We start from the raw sequence: 22,523 nt of genomic DNA on the forward strand, positions 1-22,523 counted from the left end.
TTATGCGGTGTATTTCCTCGGAAAATCGGATTCTGTGTCCGGCGTTGCCTTTCCAACCGCGCTGGCGTCATCATCTTCTTTTGGCTATGGTGGCTCAATGGTCACCCTAACCCCACGACCTGTGGTCTGGCAACGTCGATCAACCTTGTTGTTTCTATCGCCATTCGAGAAGAGCACATTGTCAACGGCCTCTATCAAGTTTTTACCGCTATCCCCACAACATGGCCGCTATGGATGAGAGAGCGAGCGGGTAAGATCTACCACCTCGGTGGCCTGCACAGCGGTTGCGGTGTGGCAGCAGTATTTTGGTTCATTCTATATTCAATCCAGAAGACCAGAGATGTTCACATCGCCAAGCACCGTGATGGCGTCATGTGGGCGCATATCGTCGTGGTGTACATGCTGGATTGCCTACTCGTAGCGATACTGGCCATGTCTTACCCAACTATTCGCGCCAAGATGCACAATGCCTTTGAGGCTGTTCATCGATTTGCCGGTTGGTCTACTCTTGCCCTCTTATGGTGCATGACAATTCTGGAAGCAAAACTCAATACTGCCCCTGGCCAATCCCTTGCCGCTTCGGTATTTGGCAGCGCCAATATCTGGCTTGTCTTCATTTCAACTTGCTGCGTTGTTTCTACATGGCTCAACTGCCGAAAGGTAGAGGTCCAGTCAGAACGACTCTCATCACACGCTCTTCGGATGTACTTTGACTACACCAACCCTCAACCTGGAACAACTATTCGACTATCATCGCGGCCTTTGATGGAGTGGCACGCATTCGCAACCGTCAACAACCCGAAGGAACACGGGTTTTCGCTTGTCATTTCCAACGCTGGCGATTGGACCAAAAAGCTCATCAATGATCCTCCCCGACATGTCTATGTCCGACGTACACCAACATGCGGTGTCTTGCGTATTGCTCCCATGTTCAAGAGCATCGTCCTGGTAGCTACAGGCTCGGGTATTGCGCCTTGTCTTCCGGTCATCCTAGCGAAACAGACCAGGGTGACTCTATTCTGGTCAACTAGGGACCCATTCAAAACCTACGGACCAAATATCGCTTCTATCATCGAGGAGATGGGTGATGACGCACACATCCACAACACTTCAACAATGGGAAGACCGAATACTCTCCCTACAGTCCTTGATCTTTACAAAAAGACGGAGAGTGAGGCTGTAATTGTAATCTCGAATCCGAAGCTCACAATAGATCTTGTCTTGGATTTGCAGGCTTTGGGTGTGCCGGCATTTGGACCAATTTGGGATTCTTAGATAATTTGCAGAATGTGTTGTTACTATACGATATACCATTGGCGTTGGATACCTAGACAAAATAATGTTTAGCCTGTATTTTTGACTTTCATATATTTTTAAGTTATGCTTACTCCCGTTCATTCTGCTGATCTTTGAAATTTACAATATATCTGAGAAATTATTTCGACTACATGATCATGAAGTTAAGTTATGCGTGCCCGTATCCTACAGGGTCTACATAAGGAAGAAGAAAAAGAACATTAAGAACATGCATCGAAACATCCCGAAGTATGCACCCGATACAGTGGCTCTCCACTCATGAGCTGTGATGTTGTATTGTATTCTCATAAATTGCACGTTTTAGGGTACGAAAGGAAACACTTGACTGCCGAGGGCTAGAGAAACAAAATAGTAGGTCAGCTTATGTCACTTAGACCAGGCTTGTTCCGCTGTTTGTTTTCGTCTCGTACCCTGAGACTCGGGAGGCCAATGTTTCTAGTACCCACAAGCACGGCAGTTTGGACAGACCTCGCTCAGAGTAGCACTCTGACCAAGTCTTTGACAGTGACAAGCTTTTCAAGGTGCCACTTAATCGTCAGTCCATGACTCAAGAAGCGTAAGTCTTCCAATCATGAATGAATAGCGTAGCCTCTGCCGGTGCTCATTATTTCGCACTTACAGCTTGGGGAAACATCGGGACTTTCACGTAATACTACATGGAAGACCCAATTTCCCGGGATGGACGCATCCGTAAACGGCCATGGGCTGTCATTCGTCATGGAATATTCTTTCGAAGCCTTGGACATTTTTCTCGTGTTTCCCAAGCCCATAATTACAAGATAAGGGCTCTCACCGCTCAGTATTTCGTTACATGTCCAATTGCCTGGTCCGTTTTTCATCCGTTAGATTTCCACTTTGCCGATCCTCCTTATGGTTCGAACCTTGACCCGGCACGCCGGACCCTAGTTTCCACAGGCTCCATTGAACCCGGAGCCGGGAACCGTTACATTTACAAGTGGCCCTCACCACTAACCCTTGACTAGCTCAACGGTTTATCAAAGACTCCCAGAACTCACTGGGACGATCGTTATTAGTTCCTAACCTGAAACCCCATAGCCTCGGTCATGTTAGGGTTTTCCGGGCTTGTACGCGTTCCTTACAGAATCTAAGGGGGTTTACGAGCACCGACTATGACGGTATCGGCTTCAAGTGGAATGAATAAGTAGTGGCATCTTGTCACCAAAAAAAAATCGTTTGAAAATCTATCCTGGTTCTTAACTGAGCTTTTCTATCTTATTCTTGCATATCCTTTTTCGTTAATCGTCTTTACAATGGCTAGCAAGTCTGTCACTATTACCAAGCGCCATAATGCGCCCTTTTCATTGCGACAGAGTTCAATGCAATGCACGGAACACAAGGAAGCGACCCAACATTCAGGTAAACACCCCTGGACCAACAACATCCACTCCCACATGTGACTGACACAAGGTAGCATGCAATGCACAAGAGGACAAGTCGAGCTTCATGCAGAGACTCGCTTACCACTGCGAAACAATATGGATGTTCACAAAGAGTGATATGCCCACCTCCACGGGCATCAATACCACGTTTGCCGTCGCAGGGATCCTCGCCGGCCCCGGTGCCATCTGCAATGCAGACATTCACTGGGCTGATATGGGCAAAGGCATCCTTGTGGCCCTCTACTTCACATGGCATTTGACGCTATGTTTCAATCTCGGAAACCAGCGTCAACCTCAATCTGTCATTGAAGATGGCGCAAACAAGCCTTGGCGACCTATCCCAGCTGGCCGTATCTCACCTGAGCTGACCCACCGATGGCAACTGATTGCGATTGCTTCACTGCTAACGCTATGCTTTACCGTTATGGGTGGGTGGCAGGAGACGTGCTTCTACCTCTTCTGCACCTGGCTCTACAACGAGCGTGCCTGGGGTGACAAGAGCTGGTGGCAACGTGCTCTTATGAACGCTTGCGGTATCAACACGAACCGTGTGGCAACCCTTCGTATCGCCGTGATGGCCATTCAGTCCAACTCGGATGTCAAGTTCGAGTTTACAAACAAGGGTCTGGGCTGGTTCCTGATTTGTGCTGCTTTGGTCTTCACCACCATCCAGGTCCAGGACTTGCGCGATCAGGAGGGTGACAAGCTGATCGACCGTCAAACTTTCCCTCTAATTCTTGGCGACGCACCGACACGCTGGATCACAGCTGTGGGAGTATGCATTTGGTCTGTAATCTGCCCTTTCTACTGGGGTCTTGGAGCTATTGGCTGCATGCTACCCATGGTCACCGGGGCTCTGGTAGCGGCGCACATGCTCATTCGCCGCGATCGTAAGAGTGATCAGACAAGCTTCCGACTGGTGGCTGTTTGGTGGGTGTCTCTTTACTTCCTCCCAATGATGAGCACACTGGGGCTTTAGATGAGAGATGGTCTAGGTCATGGTCTGTTCGTGACCATAGGAAGACTAGTAGAGGCCAACAAGGGTCGGTGCCAGGTGGTCCAAGAACCGAAACCAACGGGCTCGTGTTATTTAAAGCGCTTATAGCTGGAGGAGAGTAAAATTGCATGTATGGGTTTCTATAGGGTACAAAGGGAGCTTTTTTAGAATGGCAGAAGATTAGGGTAGAAAAACAATAGTGAACAGATTTCGGCAGTTTTTCGTACATATTGTTCTTCAACACTCTTCTAGTGTCAAAAGCTTTACTTGCTGGAGCACACTTCCTCTCCTGGCTAGATCGAATTCTCTCTCAATCAAGTGTCCTATTTTGTTGAGTATGTCGATCGATGTTAACACGAATGATTCTCCATCTTCAGGTTCGATGTACACCCATCCTACCAACTCCAGTTCCATGCTGTCGTTGCATCGCATGTCAACTTGAACGAGCTTGTATCCTCCGGCATAGAAGGATACCAAAGACTCTTGGGCACGACCATCGAGTCCACATGTACCAGCAGATCGACGGACCAAACTGTAGTCGACTATCGATAACCTTTCACTTGCTTCAACATGTAAAGCAAATCTAATGGCAGTTGATCCGATTATACGAAGCCAGAAGCGGTCTCCATATTCCTCCCTTTTGGACGTAGACCGAGACGAGTCGTACTCGAAGGCGACTTGGTGTGGTTTTAGAGTCCCAGGCTCTACCCAGTCAGCCCACGCAAATACGTTATCTTGGATAAGTGACAGGTCTCGATATGGTCGCATTGCGAGTAACTGTGTATCGTGTGTGAAGAAATGAATTTCTTCACTTTTATTCAGCCGCTATATGACACGTCGTGACTCTCTACAAGCCATCCACAACCTGTGGTCGGCAAGACGTTTTGATGGATTTCCATTCAGCCACCATCGCGACCGAGGGGTTCCGAGGTGGTGCTGTTTATCTTTGACTTTGGGCAGTGCGAGTTGCAGTGTGTAGGGGTCGTTGCGGCGAGCATTTCTGTTGGATGGGTGGGAGATGCAAACGTCAAGAATTTGCACACCCGGTAGACGATCGACGGCGGCCTCCCAGATCAAGTGCCTGAGTTCCGTCGGAAGCTCGACAAATTTGTGAAAGGTATCACTCATGGCCATCGATAAGCTTGGGCCAGCAAGAGAGGGACAACGGTCCTAATGATAGAAGATGAAGAAAGACGAGAGTTAGAAAGGCCAGACAGGTCAATGTGCTGCAGAAGGAAGAAACAGCTACTGTGCGTAAAGCCTGGAAGAAGCTTCTTCTATCACAGCGCATGTGATCTTGCTGAGAAAGTTAGTTATTGTTGGGGACACCTTGGAAATTTTTCATTAATAAAGTCTTAAATAAATTGAGAAGGCTGGGGCTTCAGCTTATGGAGTTAATAGAATAAAAATATATAAGGTTAAATAGAAGCTTTCTTAAAGTTTCTCACTTTCCTTTATTACAGTATGTAATGAATGAGTTCCCACAACACCTGGAGTTTATTTGCGTGCTGCCAACTCGACCTGGAAGGAAAGACATAAGTTGTTCTGTTAAAATAAAAATATATATTCTATGAATCTACCTTAATGGAAGATTATTTAAATACTAAGATAAAAACTGAGTAAAGATAGCAACAACATCGTCGGTTGTGTAACTTTTCCCATCAAAGTTTGTGGTGTTGCGGGGAAGCAGGGTTCACGGATGGAAAAAGGCAAAAAATTCAGCTCCCCGAAACCTGGATCGAACAAGTGACCTTTCGATGACATATAACAATTACAGTCGAACGCTCTTCCAGCTGAGCTATTCGGGGAGATCTCCAAACTTGGAGGAATAGCTATCGTTGCGGATTGGCGAGTAAATCAAAATCATATAGACTGAAGTTTATTGCGCCTCTATCAACATGTCTGTAGGATAATTTCTCAACAGCCCAACAACCAAGACGCTGATATCCTGTGATCAGCTTGACGACATGACTGGCGCATGGTTTATCAAAAGAAAGAAATCTCGTTCTCGAGCGAAACAGGAATTAACATTTTTCGGAATGATTTCCGGGGGTTTTGGAAAATGATGATTGGTACACTCATCGATGCATCATGCATACGAAGCGTGCGCTGACACATGACGCTTATCTTTGTCTCCTCACTTGGATCTGCCATGCCCAACAGATATCCTGTTATTCAGCCCTTTTTGTCCAATATTCCAAGACTATAATCAATCAACATGTCTCCCGCAATACAGAATATCAACAGTCCCATCACTGCAGCCTGGTGGAAGGAGGCGTCGGTTTACCAGATTTACCCTTCGTCCTTTAAAGACACTAACGGAGATGGCATCGGTGATATCCCGGGCATAATCGAGAAACTCGACTACTTCAAGCAACTTGGTGTTGACATTATTTGGTTATGTCCCATCTATCCATCGCCCCAAATTGATATGGGATACGACGTCGCCGATTACCGCGACATTGATCCTCAGTATGGAACTATGGCTGATGTTGAACGATTGATCGAGGGCCTACACTCGAGAGGGTTGAAGCTGCTGATGGATCTTGTTGTCAACCATACCTCTGATCAGGTATAACAAACACCCTGAAAAACGCGGTTTGACATTGCTCATAGATATAACAGCACAAGTGGTTTCAAGAGTCCAAGTCGTCACGAGATAATCCTTACAGGAACTGGTACATCTGGAGGAAGCCTCGATATGACGAAGACGGCCAGCGACATCCACCAAACAACTGGCTCTCTTACTTTCGAGGTAGATGATTCGATCATCATACTATTCTTATCAAGTCACTAACCTGTTACAGGCAGTGCGTGGGAATACGACCCAGCTTCTGATGAGTACTATCTTCACCTGTTCGCCAAGGAACAACCCGATCTCAACTGGGAACATGCTCCTGTACGTGAAGCCGTACACGAAATCATTCGTTTCTGGTTAGATAAGGGCGTCGACGGCTTTCGGTATGTGCCGGTCTATCAGTTACTCAAAATATGCTGACTGTTCAGAATGGATGTTATAAACTTTATCAGCAAATCGGAGGGACTACCTGATGCCCCGATCACGGTTCTAGGATCCGAGTATCAATTTGGTCACGACCATTACGCCTGCGGCCCTCGGCTTCATGAGTATCTTCGCGACATTGGCTCTATCCTCAAAGAGTATGATGCCTTCTCCGTCGGTGAGATGCCTGCAGTTCAAGACCCCGAAGAAATCATCAAGAGCGTTGGAGAAAGCCGAGGCGAGCTGAATATGATCTTCAACTTTGAGATGTAAGATAATACACTCGTTCGACCAAGGGCATATCTGCTGACTGCTTTTACAGCGTTGACATGGATCATGGTGACCAAGGGAAGTTCTCCGCAAAGAAATGGGAAATGAAAGAGCTCAAGATGATTGTCAATAAATGGCAGACGTTTATGTATAACAACAAGGGCTGGAACGCTCTTTACCTTGAAAATCACGACCAATCGCGCTCCATCAGTCGATGGGTATCCGACAAGCCTGTATACCGTGAGATGTCGGCTAAGATGTTATCGACATTTCTCTGCTTCCAAAGCGGAACTGTTTTTGTGTACCAAGGCGAGGAATTGGGCATGGCCAACATGCCTCCAGATTGGGAAATGACTGAGCATCGTGATGTAGAAACGTTGAACCATTGGGAAGAGTAAGATCGCGAGCTGCTACTGTAATTGTTCTGTCTGACATTTTCCAGGCTGAAGCGGACAACGGGTTCCGATGCAAAGGTTCTAGAGCTTGCTCGAAAGGAGTACCAGCTCAAGGCGCGAGATCACGCGAGAACACCAGTACAAGTCAGTATGAGATCTCACAATAGATGAAGATGTGCTGACAGTAATTTAGTGGGATTCTTCGCCCAATGCCGGGTTCACAACGGGCAAGCCCTGGATCAGAGTCAATGACGACTACCAACAGTGGAACGCAGCAACCCAAACCAACACAAAGGGTAGTGTGTTTGACTATTGGCGATCTGCGCTTTCCCTGCGGAAAGAGCTTAAGGATATTGTTGTCTATGGCGACTTTGAGTTGCTTGACGCGGAGAATAGCGATATCTTTGCGTATGCTCGATCTGACGGAAAGCAAAAGCTTATTGTTGTTTGCAGTTTTCGAGATCGAGAGATTGCCTGGCCGGTACCTGCTTCGACCGGTCTACAGTCGAGCAAGGTTTTGCTGTCCAACTACCCGGAGATTGATTTGTCCCAGGATGTGATCTCCATACGCCCCTTCGAGGCTTTTGTATGCCTGGTTGGTTAATCCGTCTGTAGCAATGTCATTGTCATAAGACCCCAAGTTGGTGGCCAACAACTATGATGTGCAATAGGGATCTCAAGTCTTAGGGTACAGAAGTGAACAGCTTAAGAGCTTGGTTTAAGCAATGTAAAGATGGCCTACTAATTTCGTCTCTTATGCTTTCAGCGGCCAATTTGTCTCACCCCGAATGGACGTTGGCTTATGGAAATCAGCTCCGGATAATACATTGCTTTCTCATTCGACCGTGTGACTACGTTCATCGTGTAGATCCTCATCCGATACATCAGTAATTTGCAACAGCCTTCCTGGCTGGGCTTGGTACAGAGCGCATTCCACCATTTTCTCTTGCAACAAGGTGAGAAGCGTAGAGTTGCCGGTTGTACGTAGCGATGCAATCAAGCTGCTCAAAGCAGCCAAGACATCCCGCGGCCCGACATGCACTGAGTCTCTGGTTGCAAGTTCTGGGGCGCAGATAAGGACGTCTGCAACCGAGTTTGCAACCTCGAATAGCTTTGATGCCTGGTTGAAGTCAGCATTACGGAACTCCTGTATGGACCAAGTGGGTAGCTACCATTCCAGGACCATGAGTTTCCAGAGCGCACGATGACAGAGTAGTCAGTCTCGACAGTAAATCATGCGCCACAGATGCGGGAAATGACACGCTCAGATTTTGGTCAAACGGATCTGTGTTGGCATCTACAAATGGAATCGCGGCCTTCCATAGCACAACCCTGAGCCAGGAGTCGGTTACCACGATGTCGGCTCTCTGAACCTCATTTTCACAGAGTGGCAGAGGATGCTTCGCCTGCAATTGAGAACTTATAGCACCGAGAAGACCAATTTGTTTCGAGCTGATACCCGAAGGACAGGCATCATCAAAGGCCTGGAAAAGCTTGCACAAGCTACGAAAAGCCGAACCAGGGCCAGGTTCATGTTGCGATTGAAGCTGTGGGAGTGTTGGGCTAAGCTTGAATGTTGGGGGTATGTCTTGTTGCAAAGAATGAGCTCTGGGTTTGTGTTAGTGGTTGAACCATGACAATGATAATGTGACGAGGGGCACTGACCTGTCTGTTATAAATAAAACCCATGCAATCCGAAGATAGTATTGAATCGTCTCAGCATCCAACTCAGCGTAGAATATATCATGATGTAGCCCAAGAATGTGGGCGTGGGCGATGGCCTCTCGCAGAAGCAATGTGGACTTTGTGGACTTTCCAGTATCGGCGTAGAAAGCGTGAAGAAAGAAGCAAGTGAGCAATGCGTCAACTGTTTGGTGCTTGTGATAATCTAGCATGAGCCTTGTCTTTTCAGTCTCATATGCCATCGAGTGCGAGGAATTGCCATGCTCATCTGGCGGGAGCTGAAGTTGGGCTACTGTTGCTGAGCATATTGAAGTGGCAAGGGCGTATGCGATCTTGTTGTCGCCTTGGTGCAGACGCTGGACGAGTTTCTCATGGTCGACGATGGGCCACACGACGTACAGACAGCTGTTGTATATGTTCAAATAATAGGCCAATGACGAGAGCGAGACTCGGCCATAGGGCTGTGCTGATACAATACTGGGAGGGCCATTAGATCTGTCGCCATCCCGACTGCTTGAAGCATCACACGTCTCCGAATGCGAGTTCGCCAGAGCTAGAGATGAAGAGGCTGCAATCGCATTTGCGACGTCAGATTCACTGTCAGTAGTTTTATGTCGCGTGCGCTTGCAAGACTGCTGAGCTTGCTCAATTGCATCTTTTGTGCGCTTCCGCGGACCTTTAGGACCAGATTTCTTACGCTTCCTATCGTAGGTACATGACAAAGAAGCGGCTGAGCATTGTTGACAAGGCAATCCTTCGTAGCATTTTATTTTTCGGATGGAACAAGGGTCGCATGCAAAACCCATTGTTGAACAATTGATAGGTCAATTGGAGAGGGCGCTCTTCAGTCGAAGCTGCATTTGTTGGGTACGTATCTCATTCTTTTATTTGTCTGTCAGACACGGGTCGCTGTCAGGTATCCTACTGGTCATGGGCGACTGAAAGAACATGACATGATTATTGCTCAAGGCGCTTGAGGTGCTCAATTGTTGGCCATGGGGTTGAGCGCGACAGGGTTGCGCCATACAGGCCGTCGTTAGCACTAATCCATTACTGGGGAAATTGTTAGTGCATACTTTAATCTACTGCCGCTGAATAGCCGAGGCGGATGCCCTCGCCATCTCCCTCGCGCTCAACCCAGCCATGATGGGTCTATACATCTCTACACCAATCGAGTTGGGCTACAAATCACCTCTTGCCTCAAATCTAGGCCTCGAAACAACTGAGCTCCACGAGCCAGGCAATCTCTTTGCCTCTGCAGCCTTGCTATTGACGTCATGCACCGCGACGCGTAAACGAACCATCCTTCCAAATGCCCATCGAGACGAACGAGATACCACGTAAAACGTTGGCTTTGCTATACCGTCCCTACTATGACTGACTGTTCAGTATGACACTGGCTCTGTATGCTCGTGGTAGCTGTGTATTTGCGACAGGCGCAGCCTTTGCAGTGCCGTGAAGCTGCCAGCTGCCATGTTATGCCTACAAACACCAAAACGATGGATTGCTCAGGTTGTCGGCTGGCTGCCTTCGTAGTTTGGCACTGCCATGCCACTGCACAAAACAAACATCAATGGCGCTGCTGTCTCCCGTCTGCTGCCTTCTTTTGTCCCCGCATCGTAATTGCATTTGCATTTGCATTTGCATCTGCAGTTATTGCTCCTTCCTTCTGTCGTGGGATCGCTACTTAACGAATGCTATGTGCTCCGTATCGAGATTCTTGCTCACAATCTTAGACCAACGACCCCGTCGCATCGCAGCACAACACAGCGCTCGCTATTCCGAATCCTCCCCATCGTTCTACATTACAACTCAGCCATGACCAAGATGACCAAGGTCTCCAGGTTGTATTGGGAGGCTACGTGCCGGCCCCCGACCAAAATACCGCCCTCGCAAATTTCCGACACGCCCAGATCGACCGTCCAAACCCTATCTTTGACGGGAGACGATCTCGAGCGTGTCAAGAAGCTGCTGGATCCCGCTCCAGCGCCGCTCCCCGAACCGATCCCGAACAAGGAATACACGGCCCGCTTGGTGCATCCGTTGAGTTGGAAGCTCACGTACAGCAAGGAAGCAGAAGCACAAATCCAAGGCCAAGAGAAACCCGGTAAGGCATTTGGAAGCGATTCTCTATCATCAGCTGACCAGTCCATTTAGCTCCCGAATCCCTCCCGCATCCGCTTGCACTTCACCAAGCCGACGTCCCTCGCAACACGATAGGCACCCCGCGCCTTGATCCCATCTTCGCGAGGCAACCTGCAAGACGTCCTCAAGGAACCCCAATCAAGAATCGAGTCCGCTCAAAGCTTTCGAGCGCTGTCAAAGACGACGAGGCGCTTAACCCCCACGGCAAATCGGACGTCATATGGCGAGAGACTAGAATTCAGCTTGACGTTGTCGATAGAGCCCACGACAAGCTCAAGAAGTCGTATGTGGACTTTGAACACGCCATCAAGTCTGCGGAGGATAAGAAGAAGTGAGGATCCATAGATCAAAGCATCGGATTCTAGGAGGAAGGCTGGGCCAGGGCGCAAGCTCTGTAGTCGGAACTACGATACCCAGATAGATCAGTTCCCAACGCCTTAGCGATAAATATACATTTTACAAAGCGAGTTCAATGTGCTTGAACAAGATGTGTTTGGCTCAATGCCGAGCATTCTTGGCGATCATGTCCAACCGCGACCAACACAACCAACATGCTTGGCTTGAGGAACACGTGCGAGATCGAACTTGCATGCTTACATCCGACAATCGCATCTGAGATGTCAGAAATCATCTGCGGGCCGGTATATGGGGCGCAACGCCACCATCGGGCAGGCCAACATGCACTTGGCACCACATTCGCATGGTGACTCTATACCACGACATGTTGCAGATTCTGTATAGCGACACGCGTCAGCATGACCTGCTTCGCAGAAACTCGACACTCGTAGACTCGTTAAAAAGATGTTTCCTGTAGGATATTACTTGTGCCGCAGCCAACTTCCTGGCCTGGCCACATGAACACTTGCAGTAAGACATGCGTAAAGCAAAGGTCCCAACTTCCTATACAAGCCCGACCCCCGACTTAAGATTTCCATCTACGCTATGCTGCAGAGAACATCTGTAAAGGTCCGAGAGTTATTGGCGATCGCTTGTCAAAAATGGATCAAACTGCAGCCCTGTCAGGTTGTTGGTGGAAAGAATGCCAACACCGTGTGCATGTCTTGGGTGAAGATGCACCTATCGTTGATCATTTGGTGACCAGCAACCGGCAATTGCAGTCTGTTTGTCCGATGCAGTGACGCTGATTCATTCCAATTGTCCCTTTCTAAGAGTCTATTCAATCATGATCCTATGGAATGAGATAATCGAAGACCAGGTCTAATTGTGGAAAGACACCTGCTAAGACTGGAGACCCCGTAACTTCTAACCCAGCTAAGCTTTGAGGCTGTATTAGCCGTCCCACAGGGTCACGACCCCGCTACAGCCGCTAAATTTATTTATGTCCAAGGGCACATGTGAATGAACAGAGGCGCGATGGCTTTGCATGAGAAAGCGATGGGAGCAAGAATGCATTTTTTCTCTCGTCCCATGATAGACGCGCTTCATGTTCTCTCAATCTACAATGTCTCGCGGGTACATGAGCCGTAGTGCGACCTTTAACCATTGGGCACATGTGCCCGAATGAACTTGGGGGCTACTGGGTAGCAGAAAAGTTGACCTCCTAAGTCTTAGGTTACAAAAATAAATAGCCTAAAGAGTGTAGTCTAAGTAGCATAAGCTGATCTACTAATTTCGTCTCTTATGCTTCCAGCGGCCAATTTTTCTCTGATACCCTGAGGGGGGGTAGCTTGGGCTTCAAGGTTCGGCCACCTTTGCTGATCCATTGCTGACAGCTGGACCTGAATTCTACCCCATTATGGGGTACAGAAGATGGTGTGAGAACCCTTCAACTCATTTCTCTTGTCAGACGATCCTTATTGGAAGATTGTACATCGGGTTTTCCGAGACGTTACGATAGTCTCTTGACAACACTCTACATGATACACATCCACGTGTGATACTGGCATCATCCCACAGACATGAAATCGGTATCCTTGGATGTCAGCAAAAGATACTTCTGTTCACTCGATTGAGTTCAATCAACAAGCAACCGAAAGTACGGATACATGAAGCCACTTCTGCGACCCAAATAAACTACCCTGTCCATGGAATCCTGGAGTGGAAATTCACCGACAGGGGCTGTATCGAGTTACTCGTCCAACAGAAGGAGCCAGACAAGATCATAATGCATCAACGTCTTTGAAACCCTTGGTTTTCATGCGACAGTAGGCATATCAATGAGCTGGATACTCAACATGGACAAGGCAGATAACGTGGGAGGACTGGGATAGTGACTTTTACTTTTACTTCTCTCTGTCACATTCGCATGCCGGTCCGACGCCATCTTCGCCTAAATAGAGTTTACAAGAAACTGCAACTCTTTCAGGCATCGTTTCAGCGTTGACATGTTCAGCTCCATCTTTATGCTTTCTCATTTTCGTATGTCGCTTTCTTGGCTTTATATTCGGCTTTATACGGGAAATGGTGGAGTTGATACCATGCATCCTTCCTTCAGGCGTTGGTTCCATGTCTCATTGTCATAATATTCACGGCAGTTCATATCTCGTTGGCTCTTAATTCAAACAGTCCCTGTTCCTCCCTAGTCCAGCCAGAGAAGGATCTTCTGTTCGGGTGAATCAAGCTCCGAAAAGATCGACAACTACCGACATGGGGATAGAGATCCGTACCAGGCCCCCTGTTTTGCTAAAGAAAATAATGGATAAGCGCGGGCAATAAATGACTCGCCCGCTAATTTGGTCCCTCCACCTGTCTTGTTCTCAACGGTCGACGGCTTAGGCCCAGGAGGTTGTCAGGACGTTGAATCAAGTTAGCTGACGCAGCTGTCTCAAATCGCAACTCGAATCGTTGAACAGCTTGCATAAACTTGCCCTGGGTTCCTCATCCGGCCCACATCTCGTTATCTGATGGTCATACATACAGCAGCGCGGGGGAAACATGGCAAAGTTACATTCTTCCCCCTCCACGCATCTCTTGCCCTACCACCTGTTCGACGGCTTTGCTCGCCTCACCGACTGTGACCATGTTGCTGACTATCTTGGCAAAAGATTTTGACGATCCTGTTAGCTCCAATCCGTTGGCTCGAATGCAGGTATGTTAACCCGGGCCGTTCCTTGTCAATAATCCTTGTGTGAAACCCTAGGATAAACTCAAAAAGGCTCGAAGCCGTTTCGTCACGACTGGTCCTCCTTAGAAAATCGAATTTCCTGATTCGCTAGAGCCCCCGTCGTAACAACTCATAATTCGGCACATGCATTCTGTCCACTGTCGAATGTCACCTTTCTGCGGGGACCTACGGAGATCTTCATATGAAAATGGACACACATAATTCTCTATTCGCCGCTTACTCCCACCTTGATCCTCGCTACCACGGGGCTTGGTACCCCTCGCCTAACATTCAATGATGCTCAGAAAGCACGTCAGGTTGTGGTTATCGTTGCCCTTTTTCGGTAAAGCTTTGGCTCGTGTTGCGAACGAACTAGACAGTGCATGCATACTGCCGACAGGGTGCAAGCATCGGAGTCATCCTTCAGGAGCCAAATTGAGAATCATCTTCCGTTTATGTGTGCATCGTCAAACTCCTAACCCTTGACTGACTCGCATCCTGTTGGTGAGGTACAAAGAACCCCTTGCAAGTGACCCACGTATGTGCAGCTCTAGAGAGCAACCAACAGCTGTTTCACTGTGGAAGCTTACGCAGCATAAGAAAATTGCTTGTGATAGTTTTGCGAGTTTGAAGTAGCTAGATCGTTCGAAAGCCCACATATATAGCTCTTGCCCGCATAACTCTTCTTGTCTCGTGAGCTGTGATAGTATTAATCTCCTGTGTTGCTGTTCTGCCATTATGGGGTTACTCCTTCTGCCGGCTGTGGCTCTCGCCGCACTCATTGTTTACTATGTCTTGTTCCCCAAGAAGCAGACTGGTCTGCCTCTTCCACCTGGGCCTAAGCCCCTCCCTATTATCGGTAACCTCCTCGACCTCCCACCCGCTGGCACAGCTGAGTACAAGCACTGGGCCAAGCACAAGGAACTCTATGGACCCATCAGCTCTCTCAACATCCTCGGTCAGCCCATGATCGTTCTCAACAGCCCCGATGCTATGCACGAGCTTCTTGAGAAGAGGTCCACCAAGACCTCTTCTCGACCCAGCGCAACGTTTGGAGGCGAGCTTTGTGGTTTCAAAGTGATGCTTCCTCTTATCCCTTATGGCGACAAGTTCCGATACTTTCGTAAGCTGGTGCACCAGCAGATGGGTACCAAGTTGATCTGCTCCGAGTTCCGAGACACTCAGGATCTCGAGTCGCTCCGCTTCCTTATCCGAAACCTTGAACGACCTGAGGAATTGCAGAAGCACATCAAGACGTAAGTTCTGTCACTGTATGGAAATACACCCTTTCAGAAGCTAATTAATGTGTGTAACAGCGAAGCTGCCGCCATTATTCTGCGAATCATCTACGGATACAGCATTGAGCCCCGCAAGGTCGATCCTCTCGTCAGTCTCATCGAGACCATGATGATCCATTTCTCCGACGCCTTCGTTCCCCTTTCTTGGGCTGTCGATATCTTCCCTAGCCTCAACAACCTCCCTGACTGGTTCCCCGGTACTAGCTTCAAGAAGACTGCCAGGGAGTGGCGACGTGTCACCGACCAAAGTCTCGATGTCCCCTACGATTTCGTTATGAAGCAGATGTCAACCGGAACAAACCGACCTTCATATGTCTCCAACCTCATGAGCAAGTCTTTCAAGAACGACCAAGGCACAGGAAAGCCCACCAAGGAAGATATCGATGCTGTCAAGGCCACTGCCACTATCATGTATGGTGGCGGTGCCGATACTACTGTTTCAACTATCAGCAGCTTTATTCTCGCCATGATTAAGTTCCCCGAAGTTCAAAAGAAGGCGCAGGCAGAAATTGACCGTGTGACCGGAGGCGAGCGACTGCCTAACTTTGACGACGAAAAGGACATGCCTTATATCCGCGCCCTATGCAAGGAAGCTCTTCGATGGATGCCTGTTGTTCCTACTACCACAACCCACATGACCGAGGAAGAGCTCGAGTACGGAGGATACCGTATCCCTAAGGGAACCTACCTCATTCCATCCACCTGGGCTCTCCTCCACGATCCCGAAGTGTACCATGACCCGTCTGCCTTCGAGCCCGAGCGATATATCGAGCCTCGAAACGAGCCTGATCCCGCTGAGTATGCCTTTGGATACGGACGACGAATCTGCCCCGGTCGTTACCTGGCTGAGGATAGTATTTTCATGACCTGTGTACGACTCTTGGCTGTGTTCAACATGCGCAAGGCTGTTGGTGAGGATGGAAAGGAGATTGATGTTGTCGTGGACGGTACACCTGGACTCATCAGCCACCCTGTCGATTACGCTTACAGCATCACACCTCGAAGCGACAAACATGTCGAGTTGGTGAGAGCTGCTGAGAGGGCGCATCCTTGGGAAGAGAGCGATGCTCCTTCGTTGCCCAAGGATTCTCTTGTTTAGATGCATAGGTCTGTGACTCGATAATAAAAATATGAATACCAAATTGAATCATGCGATATTCTACTCTTCCCAAGACCACTCTTATTCATTGTCCATTGTGAAGCTAAGGACTTTGCCACGCCAGTGGCTCTGAATAAGCGACCACCGTCAAATACTCGACAACCACTCTCGTGAGACTTAATCAGGCGTCATTCTTCAGTAACACTGTCTTAACAACTGTTGTATTGCACCATGAACTCCTGTTTGTGTTCATGATTAAGCTCTTGACGCGTGATAGCCGTGTAATTTAGATCAGAGATGGTTCACTATTTGATTGAATCACGAAACCTTGAAAGGTACAGCATGGTATAAGTCTGCGACGAAATCCCAGAATTCCCCTTCATCATCACCAACTCGAACAATTACACAAACACAGCATTCTAATAACACCACAAATCAGATCAACAACTTCACTCACTACAAACACCATCTTAACCATGTGTCACACCGATTATCGCGACGTCATGTGTCCGGCTTGTGGGGACGAGAAGGGACTACCGGTTGTAGTCAGCAAACTAGACTGCACGGTCAAGGATACGGATGATTGCGTGCAAACAAAGAGCACGGAGTTTGATCTAATTACCTGTGCAGATTGTGTACAGGCGCAGGCAGAAGAAGAGGAACAAGGCTACATGTACTCATCGGGCAAGTAATGATCCTTGGTGATCGACTGCATCTGCTTGGACAGTGACACATGGGTGGGAAAAGGCTTCTCCACAGACGATGGGGGACGAATACATCATAATAGAAATTATATCTGAAGCTTGAGGGCCCAGTTAATCTTTATTCCGTCCCAGATCCATTAATCTAGTGACATGCCACGTACTCCAGTAGAGAACCAAAACAACACCTGGAGAAAAGGGCAGCCGATTCTATAGAAAGCCTTATCATGCCGCGACAAACCGATACTTGATATAAGGAATCCAGCCTTTGGGTAAATCGAGCCTCTGAGCGGTGAAAGTACAGGGACTAAACTTTGACCATGTAAAATCCTTCGAAAAGCCTGCTTCAGTGAAAGTCTCGGTGACTTCCTTTCTGCACGGGTACTTGAATTGAAGGTTGGTCCAGCGGTCAAATGGAGCCGCACCCCACGCAACCTCCATCTTGTTGCGCCTGAGAGGAAACTTGACGAAGTCATTGTCGAAGGCGTCGATAGCGTTGATAAGCGTGGTCAATGAGCCTTGAAGCTCCTTCTTCAGGAGAGACTGGATCTGAATGAAGCCATCTCGGACTTTTCGAGATGAAGCAGTCTTGGAGAGTTCCTTGTTGGTCTTCCAGTTTGGAGCAAGCTGGTTGTTGACCTTCTTCAGTGCCTCCCGACATCTACCCTCGTGCTTGGTAAGGAGGATAAGATGTGTCAAAGTCCTCCTGATGTCGTTGGCATACATGCTTAGCTCGGAGGTGATCGTGCCGAAACCATTCATGATGCCGCGGAGAGTATTGAACTTGCCATCATCGAGAAGCTCACCGAAGTTGTTCGGGAGGAGGTGCTGTGGCGGAGTGTTGAGATTGGCCTGAATATTAGTAAGGTAGTTGTAATAAACGTCCTTTCGCTGCTGATCGGCCTTGTCTGCACCAGCAGCGATATTGGAAAGATCTTTTATAGCTTGGAGAGTAGTTGCAACTACAACAGGTTAGTAATGCCATATACAAAGATGAAATGTGGATGACGGACCATTCTTGAGATACGTCGACGCAGTCTTTCCTGTGCATGCGTTCTTTGCGCAAATGCTTTTCTTGATCGCATCAACCTTGGTGGAGACGGTCTTGACACGTGTCTGTACGGTGGTCGCACCATTCTTGATGGCAGAGATCCTGTTCTTGTACGGTGTCGCAAAGGTCTTTTCCCAGTCCTTGAGCATGGTGGAAAGCTTGCCGGTTCTGATCTCGGTGCCACGAGGGATCCATTCCATGAACCAGTCCAACACTTTTTGCAGTGAGGTCTCCCAGCAATCAGCTGAGTTGCAGTTTTGGTACTCATTGACACGCTTGACCAACTCGAAGTATTTGGGTGTGGTGATCTGTAGCTTGATCAATATACAAGTGCAGGTTGAGAAATGACATTCTGGTTAACAAACCTCTGCTGCTTTGAGGACAGTCCATCCGTCTTTATTCGCGAGCTGATTAGATATAACAGAGGCCTTGTTGTTCTGGAACTTGAGACCTTGGTTTTCGAACTCCTATTCAAGTGTCAGTACTGTCTAAGCGTGCGAACATATGGCACCAGCTACCACTTACCTCTTCGATGCCCAACGCACGGGCTAGTGGGATGTATCCAGCGTCTTTGAGCTTTCCATCAACCCAGACAGCTTTGTCAGTCTTGATCACATCCATGGCCTCTGGTGCTCGATGGCACCAGGCAGTGTACCCGCCGATGTAGTTTGCATCGCTTGGCAAGGCCTCCTCAACGAGGTCACAGATATTCCGGTTGTTAGTCAGAACTTGGACACCACAAGGGCTTGTGTCGAAGCATGTTGTGATAGGCTCTGAGCCAAATGGAACCTTTATGTACTCTTCGCATCCGTATACGCCCTCGGTGGATTTGCAGATGGCTTTGAGATTTTGGCCTGGTCCAGCAAAAGCTGGGGCAACAAGTACCGAAGCCAGAAAGGGGAGAGATTGGTAACAACGCATGATTGGCATCGGGAAGTCAATGGCTTTGGAAGAGGGAGATGAGGCTGTTGCAAAAGGGCTTTCATTGCAAATATACCATTTATCAAGCCAAGACCCTTAATCCAATAGCGCGAATGAAGTCTTTCAGCTGAAAATACCAACAATGAGAGTGACCTGGTCACCCTTCAGCCCTGACAAGCCACATCTACTAATTCATTCCTTATTTCGGAATTCAGAGACTTGGAAACGCCTAAACAGGGTAGTTGATTTGCTGCCAGTTGCTTCTTTAAGCGAAGCGACTTTTTAACCTTAATTCTGGACGCCACGAGACCGGTCCAGACTGCCGTCCTTTGACCCTTGCAGTACTGTCTGCCTCGAACTAACTAAGCCAGTAGCAGGGTACCAGGAAAGTTGGCTGCTGGAAGCATAAGACGAAATAAGCAAGTCAGTTTATGCCATTTAAGCTTAATTTCTAGTTTATTTATTATTGTAGCCACAAGCTTAGAGGCCAACTTTTCTACTACCCATTAGGCTAAGACAGACACTAACCCTCATTGATATCATGCAATCTGCCTTGTCAAACGGATCTGTGTGGTTTTTCTGAGCGTCGCAACGCGGTGAGTTGAGACAGAGGAAACGATCATGGCTGACCTCTGCAAACTGGATAATGAAGTGGTTCTCCCAGGGAGGTTGCCAGCGAGTCTCGTTGCCAATTAAGTTAAAGTGAATTCAAGCCAGTCCTATCATCCTTGACTTATAATCATTGCAACTCAAAGCCGTGGTGTGGCCTTGGGAAGTTGCAAGTTGGGATATCTTCGAGTGTCTTGGTGGTAATGCGCCTTGGTCCAGTAAATCAACGTTCCGTCTACTAACGGAGATGATGTGGGGGACAAACCCAACAGAGAAACTACCACATAATTATGACAGGGGTATTGCCGGGGTATTCGATGTTAGTTATGAATATATTTGCATAACCTTTATGCACGCTTGACCACAACTGATGAACTAAACTCAACAACCAGGTTAGAACACATGGACTTTAGCTGTTCCTGCAATCTGTCATAAATGTTTCTTCATATGAGAAGGACGCTGCCCAAAACTAATGAAGAGACGGACATCACGTTGATACGGCAACCATGCAGCGCAAGATACCGAGATACGGAATAAACACAGGAGACACCTTGACAGACACGACAGACATGCTTACAATGCGTAAGACAACTGAGACACGAGACTGTTCCTGCTTTCCAATTCATTTCTCTTACAGCCATTAATGGCAAATCTACCAGACACGCTGGGGTAAGATCAAAGGCTAAATGTGAGAATGTGATAAGAGGACTGAATGAATGAACTTGGAACCAATTAAGAATAGCTATATCTGTATCAAAAATAATGACCGAGTCCCATGCACTTTACCAACAAAGAATCAGAAGATAACAACTAATGAAAGGTTTAACAAGACGTTTGTGCATCATCCATCCCATCGTTTAGCAAGATAATGCAAAATCCCCTCTCCCAGATTTCAAGCGCTGTTAACATTAACATAGCACAGCACCCATCCGAACTGAACAGGGTTCAAAAGACTGATAAGTGCAGGCGTCTTCATGTTGAAAGCGGCACTTCCAGGCTGGGTACCAAACTTGTCCTTGTACATCTGACATGTGATGTTTTGAGGATCAACCTTTTGACCATCAGGGAGGAGGAACCCGACGCCACGTAGCTCAAGGCTGGTCAGTTGATAATCCATGTGCGTCAGCTCTCCCAAGGGAACCTGGACTGATTTGTATGCATTTTCGACTTTGTTGATCGCGAAGACGCTTGCTTTGGCGAAGTACGTGTCTGAAGCTGGAGCTGCAACTGCAGTGGAGGCGAGAGTAAACACGGTAGCGGTAAAAAGGTTGGTGAAATGCATTATGTTGTGCTGATTGATAAATTCTTAGGATTGTGTGGTTGAAGATGTTGTCTCTGAATGGCTTTCTTTCTTGTAGAGGAGCTTCACTGCCTTTTATAAATACTGATTATTTGAACCGGCGTCATGGACTGTTCTTTCTATTTTTAGGTAAAAAAGACGTCTGTATGCCAAGTATAGAGCCAATCCATCAGGCATGCGGTCTATTACACCCATCTAAGAAATATCTTAAGTCATAACTGTCGACGGTCAGCACTTGTTGAGTTGATCCTGTCATGATTCTATCGTGTAACAAAGCTATTCTATTTACAGTCATTTCCTCTAGGTTGTGTCGATGCATGCACGTCGATCATACTCGCTTATGGTGCAAGTCTCAAATTCATCAACCAATGGTATATCCGAAGCAGTTAGTGTGCCTCGTGTTCTGGATCATCATCTGTCAGATTTGAGCCGCCCATCAACTACCTAGTTTGAGTTAGGGCACAGCCGAGGGCACAAGACATAATGCCAAGGTGTAAGGAACAAATTGGGTGCGGCAGATTCCAAAGGATTCAGATACACGAAACTGAGTGCTCGGCGTTCGTAATCTCATTGCAACGTTTCTTTTAGAATGAATGTAGTATTCTATTGTTATGTCATGAGCAAAGCTCTTTTTTACTTAGTATTGGAGATCAAGCATGCAAGTCAGACATTCAGAGACCCGTCGATGAATTCAGTCTAACAGCGATTCAATTTTGGGTGTGAGAATCTTAATAGAAAAAAAGACGGGCTGTGAACAGCATACATTTCGACCTATTTAAGGTCAAATACTCGATATTTTGTTTTTACACAGCCTATTAGATATATAAAGCAAATTTGCCTCAAGCCAAATAAAGAACAACTTAAGCTCGATCAATACTTTGTTATCATTCCCACGAAATGCCCAGATCCTCAGGTGCTAGCTCTGGTGGAGATAGGTATAGTCCTTTGCAAGAGAGATACGACCCCAACTGTGTATATTGCCAGGGCACAGGAATGTACCGTGTTGAGGTACCGGACTATGTGCTCGAACACTGCGTGAACCTAGGGGCTCATTGCACTGCAGCTGGCCACACCAGTTATTGTAATGGTGTAGCTAGACGTTTTGGGTCAACTCTGTGTCCATGCTCAGCCTGTAATGGGACACTGTTTGTTGGACGCTGGTATATCCGTGTTGAGGAGCGTGAGTGTGACTGTAAGGGATTCTACTGAGATCATACTGTGTGTGTGGTTGAAAGTTCGGGTTTCGGAGATTACTACGAAATAGTCGGTCGA

General features: G+C 47.6%; 10 protein-coding genes and 1 non-coding gene across 11 annotated transcripts; 6 read left to right on the top strand and 5 right to left on the bottom strand.

Moving 5' to 3' along the window:
• Positions 1-221: 221 nt before the first annotated feature.
• On the top strand, positions 222-1,275 carry FGSG_03706 (uncharacterized protein; the record flags this gene model as incomplete). The annotated part of the gene is made up of 2 exons (XM_011323686.1): positions 222-250; positions 339-1,275. The coding sequence occupies 2 exons, from the start codon at positions 222-224 to the stop codon at positions 1,273-1,275; spliced, it is 966 nt and encodes a 321-aa protein (XP_011321988.1).
• Positions 1,276-2,835: 1,560 nt separating this feature from the next.
• FGSG_03705 (uncharacterized protein) lies at positions 2,836-3,696 on the top strand (the record flags this gene model as incomplete). Its single annotated transcript, XM_011323687.1, has 1 exon — positions 2,836-3,696. One exon carries the CDS (start codon positions 2,836-2,838, stop codon positions 3,694-3,696), a length of 861 nt encoding a protein of 286 aa, XP_011321989.1.
• Positions 3,697-4,028: 332 nt separating this feature from the next.
• FGSG_03704 (uncharacterized protein) lies at positions 4,029-4,482 on the bottom strand (the record flags this gene model as incomplete). The annotated part of the gene is made up of 2 exons (XM_011323688.1): positions 4,029-4,037; positions 4,114-4,482. The coding sequence occupies 2 exons, from the start codon at positions 4,480-4,482 to the stop codon at positions 4,029-4,031; spliced, it is 378 nt and encodes a 125-aa protein (XP_011321990.1).
• A 955-nt stretch (positions 4,483-5,437) lies between these two features.
• FGSG_20586 lies at positions 5,438-5,522 on the bottom strand. The gene has a single exon. It is a non-coding gene; the product is annotated as a tRNA-Tyr (tRNA).
• Positions 5,523-5,932: 410 nt separating this feature from the next.
• On the top strand, positions 5,933-7,984 carry FGSG_03703 (uncharacterized protein; the record flags this gene model as incomplete). The annotated part of the gene is made up of 7 exons (XM_011323689.1): positions 5,933-6,286; positions 6,340-6,469; positions 6,522-6,675; positions 6,745-6,984; positions 7,038-7,379; positions 7,428-7,524; positions 7,574-7,984. The coding sequence occupies 7 exons, from the start codon at positions 5,933-5,935 to the stop codon at positions 7,982-7,984; spliced, it is 1,728 nt and encodes a 575-aa protein (XP_011321991.1).
• Positions 7,985-8,215: 231 nt separating this feature from the next.
• FGSG_03702 (uncharacterized protein) lies at positions 8,216-9,869 on the bottom strand (the record flags this gene model as incomplete). Its single annotated transcript, XM_011323690.1, has 3 exons — positions 8,216-8,500; positions 8,553-8,988; positions 9,046-9,869. 3 exons carry the CDS (start codon positions 9,867-9,869, stop codon positions 8,216-8,218), a joined length of 1,545 nt encoding a protein of 514 aa, XP_011321992.1.
• A 1,012-nt stretch (positions 9,870-10,881) lies between these two features.
• On the top strand, positions 10,882-11,543 carry FGSG_03701 (uncharacterized protein; the record flags this gene model as incomplete). The annotated part of the gene is made up of 2 exons (XM_011323691.1): positions 10,882-11,170; positions 11,221-11,543. 2 exons carry the CDS (start codon positions 10,882-10,884, stop codon positions 11,541-11,543), a joined length of 612 nt encoding a protein of 203 aa, XP_011321993.1.
• Positions 11,544-15,006: 3,463 nt separating this feature from the next.
• Positions 15,007-16,728, top strand: FGSG_03700 (uncharacterized protein). Its single transcript, XM_011323692.1, has 2 exons — positions 15,007-15,528; positions 15,589-16,728. The coding sequence occupies exons 1-2, from the start codon at positions 15,011-15,013 to the stop codon at positions 16,667-16,669; spliced, it is 1,599 nt and encodes a 532-aa protein (XP_011321994.1). The 5' UTR covers positions 15,007-15,010; the 3' UTR covers positions 16,670-16,728.
• Positions 16,729-17,595: 867 nt separating this feature from the next.
• FGSG_03699 (uncharacterized protein) lies at positions 17,596-19,342 on the bottom strand (the record flags this gene model as incomplete). The annotated part of the gene is made up of 4 exons (XM_011323693.1): positions 17,596-18,332; positions 18,384-18,729; positions 18,787-18,888; positions 18,947-19,342. The coding sequence occupies 4 exons, from the start codon at positions 19,340-19,342 to the stop codon at positions 17,596-17,598; spliced, it is 1,581 nt and encodes a 526-aa protein (XP_011321995.1).
• A 1,501-nt stretch (positions 19,343-20,843) lies between these two features.
• FGSG_03698 (uncharacterized protein) lies at positions 20,844-21,233 on the bottom strand (the record flags this gene model as incomplete). Its single annotated transcript, XM_011323694.1, has 1 exon — positions 20,844-21,233. The coding sequence occupies one exon, from the start codon at positions 21,231-21,233 to the stop codon at positions 20,844-20,846; it is 390 nt and encodes a 129-aa protein (XP_011321996.1).
• Positions 21,234-22,148: 915 nt separating this feature from the next.
• On the top strand, positions 22,149-22,460 carry FGSG_12394 (uncharacterized protein; the record flags this gene model as incomplete). Its single annotated transcript, XM_011323695.1, has 1 exon — positions 22,149-22,460. The coding sequence occupies one exon, from the start codon at positions 22,149-22,151 to the stop codon at positions 22,458-22,460; it is 312 nt and encodes a 103-aa protein (XP_011321997.1).
• Between the last annotated feature and the right edge of the window lie 63 nt (positions 22,461-22,523).

Source organism: Fusarium graminearum, chromosome 2 (assembly GCF_000240135.3).
Source record: "Fusarium graminearum PH-1 chromosome 2, whole genome shotgun sequence".
NCBI classification, from domain to species: Eukaryota; Fungi; Ascomycota; class Sordariomycetes; order Hypocreales; family Nectriaceae; genus Fusarium; species Fusarium graminearum.